Source organism: Dermacentor albipictus, chromosome 1 (genome assembly GCF_038994185.2).
Source record: "Dermacentor albipictus isolate Rhodes 1998 colony chromosome 1, USDA_Dalb.pri_finalv2, whole genome shotgun sequence".
Taxonomy (NCBI): domain Eukaryota; kingdom Metazoa; phylum Arthropoda; class Arachnida; order Ixodida; family Ixodidae; genus Dermacentor; species Dermacentor albipictus.
Genome location: NC_091821.1, coordinates 152306933 through 152325589, shown reverse-complemented (window position 1 = coordinate 152325589; position 18657 = coordinate 152306933). Strand labels below are relative to the sequence as shown.

Here is an 18657-nt window from a genome sequence, read left to right as displayed (position 1 = left end):
ATTCTATAAACAGGATGCCGAGCTGCAGCGTGAGCTCCCCCGAACGAAATTTCTGGCTACGCCGTTGCGCGGCAACTACCCTTTTAACTTTTGTCTTGGCTGCGGCGCTGCAGCAGTTTTGTTTGCTCATCAGTGGTCCGATCTTTCATCTTCTGAAGTGTTTCTGCTTTACTTGAATAATGTAGGAGGGGAAAAAAGTCTGCTGCGAAATAATTATATTGTTGTTCGAAATCATGACATCTACCTAGCTATAATTTCCGTAATTTTCGCTATATAGCTTGAGTTTTAATTTCAATAATTTTACCTCATTGCTTTGTCCCTCTACACTTGTGGACAACCAATTTCCCCTGCAGGCCTGCACGATAACTTTTAGCGCCACAATTCTCTCGCTCCTGTGGGTTTCGGAAGGAGGGGATGGTCAGGGGGCTACTCTGATTTCTCGAGAGATGGGCTTTGCACAGGTGCAAGTAGAAGCCAGCGTACAACGAAAAAAAAGGGAAGAAAGCTTTTCTCGCCCAGCCTGTCCGAATCCTTCCGTGGCTATAGCACGTGCTTGGCCTCTTCAAGTTGCTCCCGTGTGACACAGAGCAAGAGTGCGAATGGTGAGGGTTGTGGGTCCACATGAAATGGATGGGCCGCAGCCCGTTTAACCCAGGTTCAAATCTATACTCGCAGTCAGTATTACGTTGTGTCACAAAATATATTTCTGTTACCAAGTGGAATGTGACGGGCTTCAGACATTACCGCACTTGATAAGTGGCGCTCGGGCGGAGCAGTTGCAGGAAAGTTTCGCAAGGCTGGATCCGCCTGCAGCATGCAACATACTGCTCCTACTCGCCTCCGAACGGCGCATCCACCTTCGGATTGCTTTTCAGTCACCTGCAGATCCATGGCCTACTTCTGACAGCCATCACAATCGCTTTTGCACTGTTTTACGGGCGCTCGCTCCATTGACACGTCGCCAATAAGTGCTATCGGAGACACCGCTAGCACTCGCCAGTATGCACTTAGAACATAACCAGTGTTCAGCATACGACGTTGTCTCCACACGGTGCGCCACAAAGCACTTAGGGTCCGCAGGTTCCAGGTTTCCCTGCTGATACGCAAGCAGATGATCGCAGGATTCAGAGTCACGAGACCGAAAGTTATATCTGTGTTTACTTGTTTGTTCATGACGTTAATGACGTTTAACACGTACACACGAATACTTCAGATAAACTGCTATTCCGTGTAAAAGGGAGGGTGTTACAGAAGCAACCATCTCTGATGATGGCTTCTAGTTGTCACGAAGACATCTTTGTCTAAAGGTTCTTGGTAGCTACGAAAGTGCAAAGAGACCATGAAAACCGCGTCGAGGCTCGCGCATACTGGCCCAACGTGCTTGGAGTAAAACCTTAGTCTACCTATCCCATTCCCTCCTTAGCAAGTGGGCTCACTTGTCCATGGTGACCTGCCAGTGACCGGGCTGGTTGACGGCCACATAATGGATGTCACCGGTATAGCGTTCCGCGTTGATGCCTCCGAAGTAGATCTCCCCGCCGTTTTGCTCGCTGGGCTGCTTGCTCAGGTAGAGCGAGAACACGGCCTGCTGGACAACGCCCTGCTTCACCATGGCGTCGAACAGTGGCAGCTGCCCGTTCTGCGAGATACTCGGGAAGGCCAGTCCGAAAATGCCGTCATACTTTGCGTTCATGAACATCTTACTGTCTAAGTGACCCATCTCGGCGAATTTGTACTGCGTCACGGTGGCTGGACCGACGCCCACATTGTCGATGCTCATGACGCCCCACACCACGCCGCCACTGTAGCGGATCCGGATGTACCGTCCGTTTTTGGTGTAGGTGCTGGACTGGCTGCTGTCGTACTTTGCGTGGCTGCCTGCGATCGGGTGGAGGTAAGAGACCGAGTGTTATGAGTTAAGTTTTCGAACCGCGCAATGAAAATCACAGTTGGCTTGCGTATACTTACCGCAGGCCGTGCTCGGATCACAATTCACCGACGGCACCCAAAAGTTACTGGAGCCCGTGTCCATGAGGAGCTTGAAAGATTGGGGCGGGGTACCGATAGTCAGGACTCCGTAGTATTGCATCTGTTTAGGAATAGTAAGCGACAACAGAAATGAGAAAAAAAACATGAATGTTGTGGAAGCGGATTTCTGAAGAATTATTTGTCTTGAACGACAAGAAACTGGGATGCACTGTACATAAGTTTTCAGCTAAATGGAAGTGTTGATTGGCATGTAAGCACATTATCGAAATTTATTTTTAGTCTTACATTGTTGTAATTGGACAGGGTTATCGGGATGGAAGCCCGTCCGAGATTCGCTGTTACATTGGGGTCTTTCCATCCCAGTTGGATGCTGAAAAAACAGAACATTGGAAAGTAAGTACACTAGGAAAAAGAAAAGGCTATCTCGTGTACATGAGATCTCACGCTAATAATGCGATTTAAAATATCTCCAATTGATCTCTGATATCTACATCGTGTCGTAAATCTCCATTACTCGCTTCAACGCACTAGATTACATGCATAGCAGTGTCAGCAATATCCTGTTGCTGGCGTCTACAACTCTTCGCGATTATAAATACGTATTTACCACGATTATAAACGTGTATCTAACAAAAATACGAAAAAAATGGTACTGTGGTCTTACTGTGATATATGGTTTAATTTCGCCGCGCAGGCGATATGGGAAGCTACACGCTTTGGTTGCTTAGTGGGTATGGTGTTGGGCTGCTAAGCACGAAGTCGTGGGATCCAATCCCGGCCTGGCGCTCTTTGGCCAAACTTGGCCCTTGCGCCACAAAACAACACACATCATCATCATCATCATCATCAATGCCGCATTTCGATGGGGGCTTAAACACCTGTGTAGTTAGATTTAGGTGCACGTTAAAGAACACCAGGTGGTCAAAATTTCCGGAGTCCCACACTGCGGCGTGCCTCATAATCAGATCGTGGTTTTGGCACGTAAAACCCCCGTTTTCTTATTTAATATGGGAGGCTGCGAATTCCAGGCCGGTTCACATAATTACAATGTACTAGAATAGGAGCAGTGTGTTCAGACGGCGGAGTGCGCCACGCACTGCTTTGAAGCCGGGAGCGTAGACAGGTCCCGGATGTATGTGGCGGCGCTGCAGTCGCACGGGCTGTACGGACGCATGCAGACGCGTTCACCGTGTGTTGCGCGCGGTTGCAGCGTGCTTGCTCTGAAGGACTCTGGAGGAATTCCTCGAGTTTCTGTCTCGTTGGGAGTCACATGCAAAAGGATTGCCATTTGTTGGGCGTGTTGGTAAACTGACTTGGAAAGTGTATTTAGCGGCAGCGAATAAGGACAGAAGGGAGACGACACCTGAATGCGCTAACTTCAGCAACTTCATTTTCAGGAAACACCCGCCTACTTAACGGTGCATGGGTTAAATAGGTGGGTGTTTCCTGAAAATGAAGTTGTTAAAGTTAGCGCGTTGTGGTGTCGTCTCTCTTTTGTCCTTGTTCGCTGGCGTTAAATATGCTTTCTAATGTAAAAGGACTTTGCAGCTTCTTGAGCCAGTCGGTGGCAGATGGGCTCCGTGTGACATTGTGCAGCACTTTGACTCAGATAGAATACTTTGAAAGAGAGGGTTTTAAATGCCTATTGGCATCTAGACTAAGCCAATATAAGTTGTAGAACTTCTTGTGAGGTAGTCGTGAGGATCCAACGATCCCCCAGCGCCATCTCAATATTTTATTATTGTGAATTGCCTGTCTTTTTATAACTTGGCGAAGGCAATGCAAACAGGTAACACTGAGGTCAGTAAAGATTTGGTATCGCTACTTCACTCCCCTGATAATTATGACAAGGAAGGGGACGTTGCGTCACTTCATGAGTTAGTTGAAGCTGGAAATCTAACGCTGGCAGAGCAGGGCTGAACAGTACTCCGGTAGAGCATCGGGCTCAAGTGGAGAAAAGGAGCGATGACCGCCTCATCCATTATATATGGCAGGGTATGTCGCGCAGGCATTTTTACTCGCAACAAATGTGAGGACTGCCGCTCTCTTCTTTTGCAGAACTCTAGTGTTAGCAGTCCCAAAATTCACAAATTTGTTACAGGGGATGATTGCTGTATCCCTCCAAGTTGCTTTTTGAAGTACTAAAGAAACTTGAGGGAATATACTTACAACCTTCTTCAGCAAAGAGGAGTTTTGCAGCGACAGCATAGTTGACGTCATGATTCTAGTGAAAGCTTTAAATTTAATTGGCTATGCCATAGGCTGCAAAATACATGCTGATAACTTCACATCAGCAGTTGTGCGTTTTTATCTCCTAACGAGGCTGCACTTTTATGTTAAAGGGCTTAATCAGTGAAGAGAAGCACGACGAAAAAAGAAATTGCACTTTAAAGTTGGCTGCAATTGTGCAACATATGTATGCTGACCCTTGTCTGTTTTATCTGAATGCACAACTTTTTCTGGTGCATTCAAAAAGCTAATTTTGTGAATATAATTAAGAAATGAATTAAGGAATTCATTTGCGCACATTAATTCCGCTGTAGGTCTCCATTGTTTGGGATGGAATGTACTCGCACTGTTCTTCTGCGTTTTGGCATACTATGTGTAGTCTTGCAGAGATCCCTTTTACTTGGCGTCTTTTCTACCTGCTTTATTCCTTTCATAGGAATGTAGGATGTCGTTGTCTCTCATACTCGCACATGAGTCTGACGTTCGGGATCACTTCATCATGTAAATAAAAAAAAATCATGAATAACGTGTGCAAATGTAGTTGCGGGGTGTTCGCCAAACAGAATGAAAGAACGAAGGACAAATGTTTATCGCGAAAAAAAGTAAATGCCAAGCAGGGAAGCTCTTTGGCTTTGGGCTATCTAAGTACTTATTGTTTTGCCTTCTCTTCTACAACAGCGGCTTAGGAACTAAGCGCTTGACGTTGGGTCGCGGATGCCGCAGCCGCTTTTTTATGAATGCGAACCGCAAAAGAAAATGTGTGCACCTGGAATCCAGGTCTGTTATAATCGATTCGATGTCCTTTACTAGGACGTTATTTCCAGCCAAGTTTCCCGTCCGAATAATTTCTGGGTACGTGGCAGCGTGGCTCAACACAAATTTAACGGCTTTACGCCACTACGTCGGTGTCTGCAAAACATTTGCTGTCAGGTTAATAAATCCATCTAATGGGCGTTGAGATGCGCTAGGAGTGCACATATAATTAATCTATTATATGAAGTGAGAATTATATGAAGCTTTGCCTCTCCAGGTCAGTGAGCATGCATTCCACTTGGTCCCCCTTGCTTAGTAACTCAGGGGACCAATTGCAATGCATGCTCACTGACCTGGAGAGGCAAAGCAGAAGAGTGGGTCTAAAAATTAATCTGCAGAAAACTAAAGTAATGTTTAACAGTCTCGGAAGAGAACAGCAATTTACAATAGGCAGCGAGGCACTGGAAGTCGTAAGGGAATACACCTACTTGGGGCAGGTAGTGATGGCGGATCCGGATCATGAGACGGAAATAATCAGGAGGATAAGAATGGGCTGGGGTGCGTTTGGCAGGCATTCTCAGATCATGAACAGCAGGTTACCATTATCCCTCAAGAGAAAAGTATATAATAGCTGTGTCTTACCAGTACTCACCTACGGGGCAGAAACCTGGAGGCTTACGAAAAGAGTTCTACTCAAATTAAGGACAACGCAACGAGCTATGGAAAGAAGAATGATAGGTCTAATGTTAAGGGATAAGAAAAGAGCACATTTGGTGAGGGAACAAACGCGAGTTAATGACATCTTAGTTGAAATCAAGAAAAAGAAATGGGCATGGGCAGGACATGTAATGAGGAGGGAAGATAACCGATGGTCATTAAGGGTTACGGACTGGATCCCAAGGGAAGGGAAGCGTAGCAGGGGGCGGCAGAAAGTTAGGTGGGCGGATGAGATTAAGAAGTTTGCAGGGACGGCGTGGCCACAATTAGTACATGACCGGGGTTGTTGGAGAAATATGGGAGAGGCCTTTGCCCTGCAGTGGGCGTAACCAGGCTGATGATGATAAAGTGAGTTTCGCAGACGCATCTTAACATCCGCCGAGCATTTGCACGTCTTTATTTGACTGAGACAGAAATTGATTATCAAAATAACATGAAGCGCTGGCGCTGCGCCGTCCGTTCCGTACAGCCCATGTTTCTACAGCGCCATCTCGTGCTATCTAGACGAAGCGCCTCAGCGGCGAGCGCTTCCTGAACACACTGCCCCTATTCTAGTACACTGTAACATAATTACCCTCATTGCTGTAATGTTTAATGCTCTTCTGTATAAATCTGATAGCGGAGAAATGTGGTAGGGAAAAGCTCGCTCATACTACGTCACGTAGCACTAAAGGGAAAGAAAAAAGAGTAGTGCCGTGGCACCTGCGGGGAAGCTTGCTTGTTTGCTTCAACTGCGCTTTCTTATACGAAATACTTGTCAAACACATACCTGCTCTTTCTAGAGTAACCGTAGCATAACTCATGAACATTTTAACGCGACAGCGTTAAGGAGCTCGTGTCGCAGAAAAACCGGTGTCGGCGGCGTTGGCCGTGAGCGATAAATCCTGGCAGGCACTTCATGACTAAAAAACAACTTGCAAGATGGGCTGGGTGGGAATCGAACCAGGGTCTCCGTAGTGTGAGATGGAGACGCACTACTCAGCCACGAGTTCGATGCTTCAAAGCGGTACAAAAGCACCTCTAGTGAATGCGGTGTTGCTTTAGAAACGAGCCGTAGAAAGTTATACTGCGGTGTATATCGGTAATTATGACCATGTAACTTACAGAAGTCGCAGTTACACGAGTGGCGAAGTGCGTTTCCGCTACATCTCTTCTGCGCTTTCCGCACACGCAGAGCCATCTTGCGGCAAACACAGAACACCCCCTCCTCTCAATGTACGGCGCTGCCTCGACAGCTGGCGCGCCACGCGCGCATTGGGGCTGTGCGGGGACCGGTGTGAGGCGGGTCGCGGCCCGGACTCTCTCTTCCCTGACGACGCTTCACCGTGCTCCCTCACGGGTTGCAGAATCAAGCGTCCTTCCTTTCTTTAGATCACTATCTGTCTATCTCTCCGCCCGTGCCGATCACGACGTTTGGCTGGCGTGCATCATTTCCCCCTCCGAGATACCGAGTTCTTCGTTTCGTTCCGCTTGCTCAGGCGCACGTTTCGTTGCTGCGCCGAACGCCGCGTTGCTCGACCATATGGCTCGACGCTCACCGCGTCCGATGCGGGGCACCTCGTAAGTGATGGCTGCCCTGTAGCCCATTGTCTTACCCCCCTTGGCGGGTCGATGGGAACGCTGTCGCGTTCCACTCTTGAAGGCGAAGCTTAAGCGTCCTCCATTTTTTGTACGTCGGATTCCTTTAAGGTTGTGCTTTAGGATGCGAGATTATAAGCTGTGTGAAAAATATATACCAGTGATATTAATACAAACATTTCGCTTTGCCTGCGTCCCTACAATTCCATTGTTTTCAGCATAATTGTAATAAGAAATTCATGCATTCATGCATCAGAAGCGAGCTTCTGATTTAAAGATGATTTAAAGGCAAGCACAAAATAAATCTTGAATGGCCATGTATTTTCTCGAAACACCATTTTCTTTTGCGTGATGCTGTTGATTGCAGGCGGGAAAAAAATGCTGTGTCGCCCTTAGGCAAAACAGTGACACAACAGCTGGCGCAGTATTATGCTCAGTAAGTATTGCACTGTTTCCAGCGCTTTAGCGCGGAAGAAGTTCTTCAAGCTTTGTTCCATTTAAGAACACAATGTAGTCGTTTTCAGTCGTTAAGCAGTTGACCAAACCTCCGGAGCCGCTGTCAAAATCTAGGACGTCACGAAACGCTGGTGCGGGGAAATGAAGGGGCCGTCTCCCGTCTTTCGTATTCACGTATCTTCTGTCTTACCAAGGCATTCGCTGACAGCGAGAGTTATCTTTTCGGCATTCTAGAAACATGATTTAATATTTACCAGTACCGCTTAAATTATTCTTCTTTAGTGCCGCTTTAAGCGTGACAGCTTGAGAAAAATGAAGAAAGCGTAACTAAAACAATGTGAAATATAGGGCCTACAGTTTCACGACGTTCGCAATCTTGCATGAAATTTGAAACTTTGCGAAGTTCTCTCCAAGCTAGCGTCTTTCATGTGCATAAAAAGGGTAATAAATAAAGGGTCTGTACCCAGTCATCGATCAGTGAAGCTGTAGAGAGGTTATTGCATAATCGTATCAGTAGCTACGTGAAAAAAAAAAAAAACCTTACTGAAGCCCTGCCTATATGATTTTTTGTACGCTTAGTTTGACTTCCTTAATTTTGATATCCTTAATTGATTTCGCTGGGGAATCAGTTAAACTTGTTAATTTTGTCGGCTTGGTTTCTTAGACTTCATTACGAGCTTTTTTATACTTTCAACCATAGCATTTTGTTTGCCCAACTACTATTTATTATAATAACCAGTTCAGCACATTGTTAAAATGTTACCAACTTCACCGAGAAATAATTGTGTGTACAACATAACCGTGTGAACACCAGGTGCTTATTGCGAACAGGAAATTTTTAACAGAGGATTGGCACGATGCTCATATCGGTCCCTTACTGTTCTGAATTTAGGTCACGTCGCCCAAAGCAGGGTAGTAAAGCAGAAGCCTCTCTTCACGTCAACTTCTCTGCTTTTCTCGTGCCATTTCTCTCTCTATGTATGTATTCAATGATTTACCGAAGTGTCTTCACTATTCATATAGTATATCCTACGTTGAGGTCGTACTTCCATTTAAAAAAGAATTGCCTCGTGTTCCTGAAATAACTATCAATGATAGCTTCATTATGACTTTCGAATCAGAGCAATTTCTTGGTATTAGATTTTCCCTTTATGTTTCTTTATCACATTGCTTTCATAAAACAACAACGACAGTATTTGACATACGAGTACTAATCAAATCATGTGCATTTTTTTCTGTTTTCTGAAGAGGCATTTATATCGCTACAATTTGGTTTTGTATATTTTCATATTACCAGTTGTATTGCTTCTTGGGCCAATTTTTATTACTTTGAGTTTTGTTTTCTGTTCCGTACACAAAAATATACAGGTTATTCGCATTATTACAGTGATTATTCCTCGAGTGATACTCCGTTACAGTGATTTTTCCTCGAGTTATACCTCGCTTTTGCGTACAAATACTGAATTCTTCCTGTTAATTATTTGCTCAACTATCATCTAGTAATCTTACTTTACAGATTACTAGGCGAACAACTTTCTTATGAATTCATAGGCTCTATAGCTTTCTTATCAATCCCAATAACACCAGGGTTTTATCTCATGGTCGTTTTCCTTGACATGTATTATTATTATTATTATTATTATTATTATTATTATTATTATTATTATTATTATTATGAGTAGTAGTACTAGTAAAATGTGTTTGAAAACATATATACACTAGACAGGAAAGGAGAAGCGAGGAGCGGGCTGGTAACTGCTATAGAAAAATTATCTCCTCCTTTGCTGCACGAAAACTGTTAGTAATTCATATGCGCCTAGATCATCCTCATGCTTATATTCATTTATAGGTCACTTCAAATGTTCCTCATATTCATCATCCTCATCAGCCGGTTTGATGTGCACTGCAGGACGAAGGCCTCTCCCTTCAATCATAAATTACCCCTGTCCTGCGCCAACCGATGCCAACTAGCTCCTGGTAATTTCCTAATTTCATCGCTTCAACTTGTCTTCTGCCGCCCTGAACCTGAACGTGAAAAGTACAAAAACTAAATACTCATTCGCGTTTAAAAAAAACACTGTGAATATAAGTAATTCAATCATATGCACATACCGACAACATGAGCAATAATGCCAAATTTGCCTTTTGAGAGGAAAGTGCCATAAAGTGGTTTCTCGACAATTTTTTGGGCGAAGCTTTCATTTCCTAGCTTTTGAAAACGGGCACTCGCGCTTTTGGCTGCACGCTGGAAAGTCCATTAAAACTACAGCTGCAACTAAAATTTCTTTCTTAGTAGGGTGGCCACATAAGTAATACTTTTCTTTAGTGCGCATATCCCTGCTTGCACAACGAAGGTTGTCATTTGTGCCTTCTCGGAACGCCCTGTAGCGGACGACGCGCGGGATTCGCCATACGCGCTCGCGTTGCGGATAACACCTGGCGCTGGGCAGTTCCCGCCCAAACAAACTGTCAGCTTGCGCAACCTACATGATGCTCAGTTTTTTGGGACCGCTATATCCGTATTCTAAAACACAATCAGCTTGTTACATTTAATCTGCAGGTGAGAGGCAGGTCCGCATAGCGTATTTAATCAGCCGCGTCCAACGACTGATGTGTATTTCAGCCTGAAATCGTTGGATTATAAAATGCTGGAACGATTTAACCTCTGTCCGTTGCAGCGTTGCAGTCTCAGTATTTTATCACCATCAGAAATCTAATCAACCCTCTTGCAGGTGTAACTGTCGAACTTCACTGTGTAATGAAGACTTATCGTAGATATAGGCTGCTATAACGTAAAGCTATTCCAAGCTTTTCTATTATAATTCTGCAATCAGCCCTCTGCGATTGGTCAAAACCTTTTTTGGGCCACCCCCACTTTGCCTATCTGTCACGCGACATCGCGAAAACCGCGATAGCTCCCCATGTGATATGACTTGTACACACTGATTATGCATGATTGGACCGAACCAAAGAAAAATAGTTATTTCTGACTCGACGCCTTTTCGCCATTAGACCTCGGCCATTGGTGAAAAGTTTTCGGGCTGCACCCACTTAACCTGCCTGTCATGCGAGGTCACAAAACCGCTAAAGCTCACCGCGTCAAAGTGACGTGCACGCGTTAAAGATGCATTAATATGCCGAACAAAACTGAATTTTCTTCTGAATAGCCGCAGCCCCCTTCCGAAAGGAATAAAAGATGGCTGCCGCCGATCACTCAGGCGCTGGCTACTCGCACTTGCCGGAGAGCATGGGTTTATTTGCGTATATAGTAAAATATTTTGCGTGGCCGTGTAACGTTTTCGAGCACTTTCGGCACGTTTACGACCTCGGTCTGCCAACTCATCTTTGCTGATGATCCGTTTTAGCGTCATTCTTAATCTTCTGTTGCATGCCACCTCGATTTTCGACCAGCCACATCAAGCTAAGTAAGGGAAAGCGGACCAATCGCAGACGCCGGCACGACCCTCTTCATCCGGTTATCGATTTTCAGTGCACTGGCTCGGACCTATCGAAACCCTCTCCACTTGAGCGTGCTCCTTGCCTCTAATCAGCCAATCAGATAAGGCAAGCCGCTCAGCGTAGGCAATGTTATTTGTTCCTAATACAAACAAAAGTGACCTCCTATGAACGAAGAGAACGTTTGATTAGTCTGTTCAGACAACCCTGCGGGTCACTGCCCGATGCTTGCGTCTGCAGTTAGGCAAATTTGACGTCAGGAGATTGGAATAAAAACATATTGGAATAGTTTTACGTTATACGGCCCATGCTTGTGAAAATGACCTCGGTCGAACTCGCAGAGCCATTACAATACCAATAGAAGAGTGACTTGAATTTTCTTTATAGGCGTGTGTCACTTCTGACTGACGATTTCATTTTCATTCTGTTTCTAAATTAATATTAATTAATTAAATTATGGGGTTTACGTGCCGAAACCACGATACGATTATGAAGCACGTCGTAGTGGGGGACTCCGGAAATTTGGACCACCTGGTGTTCCTTAACGTGCACCTAACTCTAAGCACACGGGTGTTTTCGCATTTCGCCCCCATAGAAATGCGGCCGCCGTGCCCGCGACCTCGTGCTTAGCAGCCCAAGACCATAGGCTGTTTCTACATAAGAGCTACACTATTACTTGATTCCCAGCAGAAGCAAACAGAGCAGATATTTCGTATTTTTAAAGAATGAGGGCAACTTTTTGGTGAAGTGCTCAGTACTCACGGACTGAAACGAGACGCTGGGAGCCCGTGGCCGCAGGTACATGCAGCGTCGCCCGTGGGTGCTCTAGCAATCAAAGTGTTGCATTGTGGTATAGCTCGAGGGCGTGAGCGTTTACGGAGCAGAGTTATACTGCTTCCTGTGGCAAACGGGTCTGTTTACCCGCCGTGGTTGCTCAGTGGCTATGGTGTTGGGCTGCTGAGCACGAGTTCGCGGGATCGAATCCCGGCCACGGCGGCCGCATTTCGATGGGGGCGAAAACACCCGTGTGCTTAGATTTAGGTGCACGTTAAAGAACCCCAGGTGGTCGAAATTTCCGGAGTCCTCCGCTACGGCGTGCCTCATAATCAGAGAGTGGTTTTGGCACGTAAAGCCCCATAATTTTTTTTAAACGGTTCTGTTTGTAGTTCCTTACAGTGCCAGGGTGGCGCTGTGAGACTCTCGCGCTTTTTCATGCCGACTAAAGTGGCTCGGCTGTGCGCACTGGCAATTTTGCGAATGTCGCCTGCTTGCGTGCTCCTGCAACACCGCGCTCTCGTAGTGCGCGCCCGGCCGATGCGGCATACATATTGTGGAAGCAAGACACGGGTTTAACTTGCGCGATGGTATCGTGCGTGCGCCTGCAAGCGAAGGAACACCTGCAGAAAAGAGTTACCTGAGGTCAGGAGAAGCCTAGGCACAGCTAGTTACAAATAAGGAATATCAAGCTGTGCCTCCGTTCAGCCATGGCCGGCCATGCTGGGGATCGCCATATCGGAACAGTTGCAGATAGTGACACGGATATGATATGATATGATATAGGAGTGACGCAGATATGACTGGATACGATCGCTCTTTGGTCAACACAGGTGTGCAAGCTTTATGTACTGAATGTTTCTGAAAAATCGGCGCCAAGGACACCAACCAAAGGTGTCCACCGACTCTGATGACGAGCGCATCGTTGAAGCCGCGACAAGGAACCCCAAGGAGACTGCGAAGGAAATACGCAATGACCTCGGGCTATCGACCAGCAGGCTAGTGGTACGGGAGCACCTGCACTTGGGTGGTCTTCGGAGTCACGTGGCAGCGAGGAAGGCGTTTTTTCGTCAGAGAACAGAGTAAAAAGGCTAGTATTCGTCCAGGACGGTCTCTTTTATTTTAGCCCTGTTCACACCACTGCATCAATCACATGGCTGCTAGAAAACAGGGGTGTGATGGCGCTTGACTGGCTTCCGCAAAGTGCCGACATAGATATCATTGAGAGTGTGTGGGCAGAAATCAAGAAGGCCCTTTCTCGTCGACCTCTGCACAGCTGTTCATAAGACAATCTCTGAGTGGCGGTGCAAGAAGAATAGGAGAGCCTGGCGCGCTCTTCCTTGGCCGCCAGCCTCCATGAAAGCTTGCCCCGTAGAAAGGCCGCAAAAGCACATACCTTCCTCACATACATACATAGGTACATACATACATACATACATACATACATACATACATACATACATACATACATACATACATACATACATACATACATACATACATACAATACACACACATATATACCTTTCTTGCAAAAGCACATGCCTACAATAGCTTTTTCTTTCTTATCGAGAACGAACACACGAAATAAATCAAAGAAATCTTTTCTGCAGGTGTTTATTCGCTTGCAAGAGGACGCACGACACCATCGCGCAAGTTAAACCCGTGTCTTGCTTCCACAATATGTGTGCCTCATCGGCAGGGGGCGAATAATGAGGGCGCGTTGTAACAGGAGCGCGCAAGCAGGCGACTTTCACAAAATTACCAGTGCGCACAGCCGAGCCGCTTTAGCCGGCATGAAAAAGCGCGTGAGTCTTGTAGCGCCACCCTGGCACTGTAAGGAACTACAAACCGACCCGTTTGCCAACGCTCTCGCCTTCTAGCTATGGGCGTCTTGCGCTGGAGTTTGAGGTATAGTAGCGGCGCCTGGTGGCGGCGAGAAACGTTATCTGGCTAGTACCAGCTTGGATAGTATTGAACCCTGGCTGTGGCGAAGCACGTTTCTAGCACGAGTTTTGCGTCGATTCCAGTGGCGTAGCAACAGGGGGGGCCGGGGGGCCGTGAGCCCCGGGTGCAAGGGGCCAGTCAGGGAGGGGGGGGGGTGTCATATACGTCTGAAGACACCCCTCTTTCCGCCGGCTACACCCAGTCCGGGGGGGGTGGGGGGGGGGTGGAGGGTGACAGAAGACCTAAGGGCCCCGGGTGCCACATGACCTAGCTACGCCACTGGTCGATTCGCACTTTTTTCTGCCCTATTGCGAGTGCGAAAAGGCTCGTCACTTCTCACAGACTACGCCGACCACGCTGCGAGCTAGCCGCAGCCTATAGTTTAACGAAAACGGACTCTCCGTGGGACGTAATGCTGGAAGCAGAAGGAATAGGTGACACCGATCCGGAGAGACCTACCTCAGCCTCGAAAAAGTGTCACCGTCGTTGCTGCTGCGTCGAGGGCTGCCATGAACAAGAAGGCCTGAATCCCAACAAACATCAGATTTTACCGTTTTCCTTCAAGGCCTCACGAAGCGGAGCGTCGGACGCGCTGGATAGCTGCAGTTCGTCGCGCTGGGTAAACGAAACTTCGCGCCATGCTGACTGATTCGCCTGCCTGGAAGCTTGCTTATCTGCGTTCTAAAATTCGGTGTTTTGCACCTGCAGTCCCGACGGCACACCGGCATAGCAGCAGGCATGGCTGGTGATTCACGATTCGAGACCCGGCCACAACGACAATTAGCAATTCGACCGGTGCGAAGTGGTGAAGTAACCAGGTGTGTGAAAATGACCACAAATGGTCGGGCTGATTCGGTGACAATTCACTAGCCCACTACGAGCAGCACAGGTTAGAGAGATGAATGTGCTCATCCTTGACCTCAAGCCAGCACGTTGAGGCAGGCCAGCGAGGTAGTATTGATTGCAGCACATCGATGTTCGAGCGCTGTCATTAAAAGCTACATCAAGCGAGCAGCGCACGAGCTCGCGCTGCAGCGCGATTCGCACGTACGTTACTGCGAGCTCATATGCATTGCATCAGTTATTTATCAGTTGCTAAAGGGAGAAATGGCCGCTACTACAGCGCAGGCATAACTACTTGTCTAGCGGCATGCAGTCAACAAAGATTGCAGGAGGCCCGCCGTTTCGGGGCATGTCGAAAGACTGCTGCCGTCGCGGCGCGTACCGTCGTTCGCTCGAGCAGTTCCGTATAAATGATGTCTGCCTATCGCTGCTGTGAATTCATTTATAGCAAGCATTTCCTCGCGTTTGTGCGCCTGAATCTAGCAGCGTACAAACCTTACCTGAAGCTGAACTTCGTACGCGACTCGCTTCACTCGCGGTTGACACCGCGCTAAAACTTCGCCGCTTATTTCTTTAACGGCGCACACGCATTCGGCGTTGCATAATTTCTTGCTTTACGCAGCGTGCCACCCCTGAAAAAAATCGTCGGCGCCCGATATTCGCTGCAAGCCGTGGTACAACACGACCGAAAGTGGCGGGGCCATATTGTAAACGTGCTTTCCGAAGCAGACGACCGAGCTTGGTACTACCCATTTGAGGACAGAGGGCGCTTTTTAGCACCATTTTCGCAGCGCCCGCTGGGCAAAGCAGGAGCCCTATACCACAAAACCTTGGTTGCTCGAGCGCCCAACGGCGGCGCTGCATGTGCCGATGGCCACGCGCTCCCAGCGTCTCGTTTCAATCCGTAAGTTCTGTACCGAAAATTTGCACTCTGTAAGTTGCTTATGTATTCTGAAAACAGTAGCTGACTGGTCGCTTTATCCCAATGTTTATGCGTTATACACGGCATTTGATTGTTTTTTCCCCGGTATACTCAGTAAAATATGTAGAGCAAGGTGTTTATTCGATGTACGAAACAATGTTCCGACTGGTGAGCGATATATGTTTATTCTCTGTAGGTTCATTGCAGCCTCTGTAGAAAGGTGCCCGTTGAAGCGTTCTAGTGTGTCATGCTGCAGCTAATCTAGATATTTCTTAAGACTCCTAGAAGAAAGCGAAATATAGACGTGAAATTCCGTGAAAATAGGAAAATTTTAAGCGCAATGCGTTGCGAAACTCACTTTCGTGCTTTAAATGCAAGTGTCGCAGATAATTACTAAACCCTCGTTTTTCATGTATTTTCGTGAAATATTGTAGCGGCTCGACTGTGGCCTCCAAAGCAGGATGTGTGTAAGATGAGCGACTGCAAATGGCGCGTATATGCCCTATCTGACAAGTCTCACTAGGGAGTTTATGCAGTAACTTCTTTAAAGCCAAGCCGCCGCTGCCGCCGCCGTAGCCTTCGTCATCGTTTTACGGAATAGCTCATAAGTCGGCAGCACACCTATAAAGAGTTGCCTAATACTTATAGTCATCTGAACATACCCTTAAAGATGTTCTTAATTCTTTGCCTCCCATAATTACGCAATGAAGCAACAAACACCAGCTAAATATACATCTTCACTGCAGCAAACATGCGCCTTCAAGCGCGTCATTCCTTAATAAAGCGAACAGCTTTCTTTGTGTCTTTCTCTGTTCTCGTGGTCGGGTGAGCATGCGGCCCAAAACGCAGGCACATTTCTCTTCGGCCAACGCCAACATAGCTCCTTGAGGCGCATCGGCATCCTCGCGCGCACACAGTAGCCGTATAGCTCTGTCAACAATTCAGGCGCCGTTCTGCGTGCCAAGACATTCTAAGTGCCATGAGACGCAGGTCTTCCTTCTGGCTTTGATCACCGTGATAGGCGCCCAAAATGCTGATAATTTATTATGTCTGTGAGAAATGTCTACTCATCTGAAAATTCTTTCAGGCGTAAATAAAGATGCTGCTGATTTTTCACTTTTCATATGGTTAACGGATTAGGTACATCGTTTTTTCGTAATTAGTAAAGTCTGATTAACTTACCCAAACTGTGCACGTGAACCGACGATCAAAGTGAGAGCCAGAAGAAGCGTAGCCGCCAACGCCATGGTGGGGCCTCTCTTGCGGTGAAGTGCCAGCGGGAGCCGCCGTAACTGCTAGGAGCTAACGTCTTTCTGCTGTTATAGTGCATTTCTTATCGGCGTCTGAAACACAAGCGCTATACACCAACGGTGCTGGAGAGTCGAAGAGGCCGCTGCATTCAGAACCTTCGATGCTTGTTCCTTCTGTTTTTTCAGAACCGTATCGGTTCTCAGCCTCACGCTCGTTTTCGGTTTACTTTCAAAGAAAAAACTTGCATTCGTCGCCGCAGTGTCTATTAGACTTTGACACCTTAACTAAAGGGGCAACAATGAATCTCAACTTTAAGGACAAGACCAGCGATTTTTAGATCAGTACGTGTAATGCATGGTTGAACTGTGACCAGCGACAAATCTTATTGTAGTATTTAGGGCACGTGTGCAAAAGCGGTAAACTATAGGTCTGTGCGAGGCTTGAAAAAAGCTGTCGCCTCTGTGTTGTTGTACCTCTGCAAACTAGCTGGCAGGACATTGCCACAATAATACGCATTGGTGACGTTCACCGGCAAGCCAGTGCCACGTCACGTTTTGTAACTATAGGAAATATATATTTAAGGCTCATTACTATTAGAGACTTATCGTGGAGCCCACATGTCTCTTAGTAGGAAACAGCTGTCGTCACCACTCAGCGCGCTAAGATACTCGGAGAAAAGAAAAAAAACCCTGAAGATGGTCAAGCCTTGGTTCTCGCTGGTTGCATTCGTTTGTCATCGTGCGCTTTGACAGCTACGACTAATGGTACTTTCGGTTGTTCTCTGACGCGCTCTGATTCGGATTGCAATGATTGGAAGCCCGAACTTGACCGGAACCAAGGAAAGTATAACCAAGCCGAATGGGCTGCCGTTCGCCACAGCAATCGAAGGCCGGAAGAGCCAATAGGTCAACCCGTCACGCTGGCTTAGCGGCTATGGTGCTGGACTGCTAAGCACCAGGCCGCGGGATCAAACCTCGGTGATGGAGGTGGAATGCAAAAAGCGCCCGTGTCCTGCGCATTGGGGATACGTTAAAGATCTCTTGGCGGCAAAATTATTCCGGGGTCCACGACGTGCCTCCTAATCAAATCGTGGTTTTGGCATATAAAACGCCAGAATTCAATTCAATTCAATTCAAACAAATCAGCGCTTCTTCTGTTGTAAAGAAACAAGGCGCGCATGCTCAGAGGCATGACAGCGACCGACACCACGCCAACAACGGCAGCTTGAGGAGCCTTATGATCGGAATCTGGCCAGATTTATGTAGTGCTCCCAGATTGAAGGTGATAGCGGCTCCGAGCGCTCTGATTTGGAGCGTGGCGCTTTGTAAGAAACAGCCGAATGTGTTCCGAGCACTCGAAGACGTCCAGTCAAATTTACCATGAGTAGTCTGTCTAAACACAACTCATTTTGTGTTAGTTAAGCACCTGCTCATATGGTCCCCATCCACCTTCATGCAGCCTTACTGCGAGCACAGCTGCGTGAATTCTGCAGGACGATGTCTGCTTATCGCACCTTATTTTGATCAGCCGTCATTATTTTTGCCACATGCACATGCATAAAGAAAGATGCTTAGCAGCGCATGCTCATGCTGTGACAGAAGCCTTCGTAGTTCAGTGCGACGGTCAGCAGAATATTCATGCCCCGGTCTACATATCTAAGCAAAGCAGATGCACAAGACTTTTGTTTCTTTAAATTATGGGGTTTTACGTGCCAAAACCACTTTCTGATTATGAGGCACGCC

At 47.0% G+C, this 18657-nt stretch overlaps 1 protein-coding gene across 1 annotated transcript in view; it reads right to left on the bottom strand.

The window, feature by feature from the left end:
• LOC135903033 (lysosomal aspartic protease-like) overlaps positions 1 to 16917 on the bottom strand; it is a 28478-nt gene extending 11561 nt beyond the window's left edge. The window contains exons 1-4 of the mRNA XM_065433404.2: positions 16847 to 16917; positions 2275 to 2359; positions 1969 to 2089; positions 1437 to 1878 (exon numbers count right to left, since the gene is read on the bottom strand). Coding sequence (XP_065289476.1) covers positions 1437 to 1878; positions 1969 to 2089; positions 2275 to 2359; positions 16847 to 16911 — 713 coding nt within the window. The 5' untranslated portion in view covers positions 16912 to 16917. The remainder of the gene's footprint in view (positions 1 to 1436; positions 1879 to 1968; positions 2090 to 2274; positions 2360 to 16846) is intronic.
• Positions 16918 to 18657: the final 1740 nt, after the last annotated feature.